The following is a 4,699-nucleotide window of genomic DNA, read 5'->3' on the forward strand; positions in this document are numbered from 1 at the left end:
AAGAGATTATATAAAAGTAAACTCACAAACTGACGTGACTTTACGTAATTTGTTATATCTATTTTATAATAAAAGTAATTTTATAATTTAACGTAATATATCAAGTCACGTTAATTTATAAATTTACTTTTATGTCATATTTTTGTGACTAAAAGAGTTTTCTTCTAATTTATTTGAAGGCATGAGCTTAAGATTTGCGATATTATAGGATAAGGGGGTAATTAATAATTATATCCATTTTTTTTTAAAAAAAAACGCATGTAAGATATTGTAAATCTCTACCTTTAAATCATTATCACTATCTTTAGGAAAAAAAAAAAAACGCATTATCACTATATTTAGAAATTCCAAAGGTTGAAAGAGACTAAAACATTAGCCTACGTCATACTTGATATTTTTGTCGAAAGTATAAGCATATATAAGCATATATAACCCCACAAGTGGTAAAAGATTAGTGAATTTTAAAGCAGAAAGTGACAAGAAATTATAAAAGAAAATACAAGAGAGAGAAGGTTTTTTTAGTTAGATGGATTGAAAAGGATGTTAATTTAAGAAAGCCACCTCCACCTGTTGTTAGCATACTTTTGAGATATTTTTTGTTAAGAAAAATTAAGGTTAGGTTTGGATAATAGAATGAGATAATGTTGAAAATTGAATTAAAAATTATTAAAATATTATCTTTTAATATTATTATTATTTTAAGATTTAAAAAAATTGAATTATTTATTATATTTTATATAAAAAATTGTGAAAATTATAATGATGATATGAAATGAGATGGGTTGATAAAATTCATTCATTTGTCCGTCCCTCTCTTTATATTCATTTCTTACAGTACATATTATCAATTTAAAAAAAGTAATAGTGGATATAATGTTAGAGTTTGTAATTCTAGTGTATTCTATAAAAAAAAATAAGTTTTATTATAAAAAAAATTAGGTTTTAGCATATGAATTTTAAATTTACTTTCTTTTAAAAAGAGTATGCAAAATTTGCATAGTATATGACTATATAAATTTTTCCTTGAAAGAATCACCTAGACAAACTTAGACAAATTTATAAGGAGAATTTTAAATTGTGATTTTTATATTTGAGAATTCTGAGTTCAACAGTTAAAAATTCAAGGAAAAATAATTTTTGATACACATATTCTTCTCCCTATAAGAGAAATCAACCAAGATTTAAAATTCAAAATTATAATTGTAAGTAAATTTTCACCTAAAAGTCATCCATCCAAATACTTTCCTCTTCAAAAGGGAAAAAATTATGAATTATTGAGAATGCCCCCTTCGTGCATTCAAAAAAGAATAGTACTAGCGTGCCGCTTGTAGTTTATTATTATAAATGATCATTAGGGTAAAATTAGTATTTTTTTATCTAATTTTTTATTTATATTTCTTATTATTTTTAAATATTTTTTAAAAATAAAAAAATATATTAATATACTTAAAATTATTTTCTTAATTATTAAATAAAAATAAATAAAAAGACAAACGGTCACACTGAACGGTATAAATGGAGCTAATTTTATCCTTCAAAAAAAGTAATGCCTTTTGGTACATTTTCAAACAAAAAAATAGTAAAAGAATTGGGAAACCTTTAGCACCTTGTTTGGCTGGCATTTCTATATCGGTGCTCACATGTGAGCTGTGCGCATTTCCCGAAAAGAGATGCATTTCATTCACCTGTAGCCGGTTTTACAGTAATACCATCTTCTCCTCCTCGTTTTAGTCGTCAAAATGCTCTCCATCGCGGGTCCCACGGAGGTGAACAACGAACAAAGCCATCTTTTTAAGAAAGCCAGAGGTTATTTCCGTGGACTTTCACGACCCGACGCTGCACCAAATTATTCTTTTTTTGTCTACATTCCCAACTTGGTCGTGGGTTTTGATAGAACCACTGCATGCGGGACGCTTAACTGCGTGCCTCGCTCCGAACCTCTCCTCTGCTCTTCGCTGTACGCTATATAGCCACAGAACAAGAAGCTATTCTTAACATCTGTACTCTTCCACACGGGTAGAAAAAAGACGGACAGGTAGAGAGAGACACAGAGAGAGAGGGAAGAGACTCAAAAACCAAACCCAAATCAAGGGTTATCCCTGACAATGGGGTGTTGGTTTTGATCTTCAAAAACAAAACCAACCCTATAGATCGCAAAGAAAGGCTCTTTTCTTTTCGCTTCTTGAAAGGGGTTTTCTTGATTTAATTTGTTTGTCTCTGTTATCAAATCTCTCTGTTCTATATATTTTTTCACTTGGGATTCTTTATACATAGAGATATATATATATATTTTTCTTGTTTTCGATTCGAATATTCTACCAAAAATGGAGGACAAGAAGAAGTACATCACCACCGACGAGCTCATGGAGCATAACAGGCCAGGGGACTTATGGATCTCTATTCAGGGTAAGGTTTACAATGTCTCTGATTGGGTTAAGGATCACCCTGGTGGCGACGCTCCTCTCCTCAATCTGGCTGGCCAGGATGTCACCGACGCTTTCACGGCGTATCATCCTGGAACGGCATGGAAATACCTAGACCAGTTCTTCACTGGGTATTACCTCAAGGATTTCAAGGTCTCCGAGGTGTCCAGGGATTACAGAAAGCTTGCCTCTGAGTTTGCGAAACAGGGTTTGTTTGAGAAGAAAGGGCACGGGACTCTGTACTCCCTTTTATCCGTTGCTTTCATGCTTTCCCTTGTTGTTTATGGTGTTCTGAGGTCCGAGAGCGTTTTGGTTCATTTATTTTGTGGTATGTTGTTGGGTTTCCTCTGGGTGCAGAGTGCATATATAGGTCATGATTCTGGGCATTACCAAGTAATGTCAAGCCCCGGATACAACAAAGTTGCGCAGATCCTTGCTGGGAACTGCTTAACTGGTATCAGCATTGCTTGGTGGAAATGGACGCATAATGCCCACCACATTGCCTGCAATAGCCTCGATCACGATCCCGATCTCCAACACATTCCCGTCTTTGCCGTCTCCACAAAATTCTTTCATTCCATGACATCCTCCTTTTATGGAAGAAAGCTGGATTTTGACCCTCTGGCTAGATTCCTAGTCAGCTACCAGCACTACACATTTTATCCTGTTATGTGTGTTGGAAGGGTCAACTTGTTCATCCAGACATTCTTGTTATTGTTTTCTAGGAGAAAGATCCCTCAGAGAGCACTAAACATTTTTGGGATTCTTGTATTCTGGACCTGGTTTCCTCTCCTGGTGTCATGCCTACCCAATTGGCCAGAAAGAGTGATGTTCGTGGTGGCCAGTTTTGTTGTAACAGCAATCCAACACATTCAGTTCTGTCTGAACCATTTCTCTGCTAATGTCTATGTCGGACCACCTAGTGGGAATGATTGGTTTGAGAAGCAGACGGGAGGGACTCTGGATATTGCTTGCTCGTCTTGGATGGATTGGTTCTTTGGCGGATTGCAGTTCCAGCTCGAGCACCATTTGTTCCCACGATTACCTCGGGGCCAGCTGAGGAGTATCTCTCCTATTGTGCAGGATTTATGCAAAAAACACAACTTGCCTTACAGGAGCTTGCCCTTCTGGGCGGCCAACATTTCCACCATTAGGACACTCAGGACCGCCGCCTTCCAAGCTCGCGACTTCACCGGCCCTGTCCCCAAGAACTTGGTTTGGGAGGCTGTCAACACTCATGGCTGAGTATACTAACTACTAATTTTCCCTTTCTTTTTTGATATTTCCATAAAACTCTCATGGGTTGCCAGCTTGGGGTTGTTAGGACGATTGTTTATTCCAAGAGTGATATCATGTCTCACATACTATGCTTCGTTTTTTTGAGATCCAGATTCGTTTTTCCTTTTCTGAAGTATAACATTGGATGTTTTGACCTCCATTAACACAGGGTGTTATATATTTATATATGCTTGATATGTCTTCATATTATATGTCTGTTGTGTAGATTCTTGTTAGGGAATCCTAGATAAGAATAAGAAAGTTAAGTTTACTTGTCTACTCTTTAGAGTTCTTCTATAAGCCTTATCCCTGGAATTGGTTTATTTCAAGATTGATTATCTCGTATCAAGGATAACCTCCTTTGAGATGTTGTTGGGGCGCCAGGCTGAGGCTATTGGATGCTTAGATTGCAGCTGAGCAGTACTGTTCTTATTATTAATAGAGACTTATTTGTTAGGTAAATGCATGTAGAAAATGTATATAGTTGAAATTGCAAACCTTAAAGTTTGTCCCATGTCTACCAGAGTGTCTAATGAGGAATGATTTTGTCATGTGACATTATCAATACTCGTGCCAAGGGATTGCATCTTTGTGCTTTGCGAGAGCCCTTGATGTAGTGAAGTCATTAGTCAGCTCTCTTGCTGGAAAGCTACTCTTAAAGGCATCCCAAAACAGCCGTGCTGAGATACTTCCTGGATGCCTTCTCAAAAACTTGAAAAGATCTCCAGTCAAATGTCAAGGGTGTCTAGGAAAATAAGTTTTGCTGTTTTCATGTCGGTATATGAAACACAAAGCTTACTGTGGGCCTAGAACATTTGTTAACAATGTGCAAAAGTCAGTCAGTATTTTTCTATGGATACTGATGTGACAGACTCGTATAACTTGTGTTTATAGGCGGAATTGGGTCCAATCTTCCGGCTATAAGAACATTTAACTTCGGTCCTTCAGTTTAGCACAAAATTGATATTTGAATATCAATGGCAAGCTAGATTAATTAA

The 4,699-nt window shown here is 35.9% G+C and overlaps 1 protein-coding gene across 1 annotated transcript; it reads left to right on the top strand.

Moving 5' to 3' along the window:
• Window positions 1-1,927: 1,927 nt before the first annotated feature.
• LOC121266070 (delta(8)-fatty-acid desaturase 2-like) lies at window positions 1,928-3,861 on the top strand. Its single transcript, XM_041169791.1, has one exon. It carries the CDS (start codon window positions 2,325-2,327, stop codon window positions 3,666-3,668), a length of 1,344 nt encoding a protein of 447 aa, XP_041025725.1. The 5' UTR covers window positions 1,928-2,324; the 3' UTR covers window positions 3,669-3,861.
• Window positions 3,862-4,699: the final 838 nt, after the last annotated feature.

Source organism: Juglans microcarpa x Juglans regia, chromosome 1D (genome assembly GCF_004785595.1).
Source record: "Juglans microcarpa x Juglans regia isolate MS1-56 chromosome 1D, Jm3101_v1.0, whole genome shotgun sequence".
NCBI lineage: Eukaryota > Viridiplantae > Streptophyta > Magnoliopsida > Fagales > Juglandaceae > Juglans > Juglans microcarpa x Juglans regia.

Excerpts from the sequence above, each read along its gene's own strand:
- LOC121266070 (XM_041169791.1), top strand. The coding sequence starts at position 2,325 with ATGGAGGACAAGAAGAAGTACATCACCACCGACGAGCTCATGGAGCAT.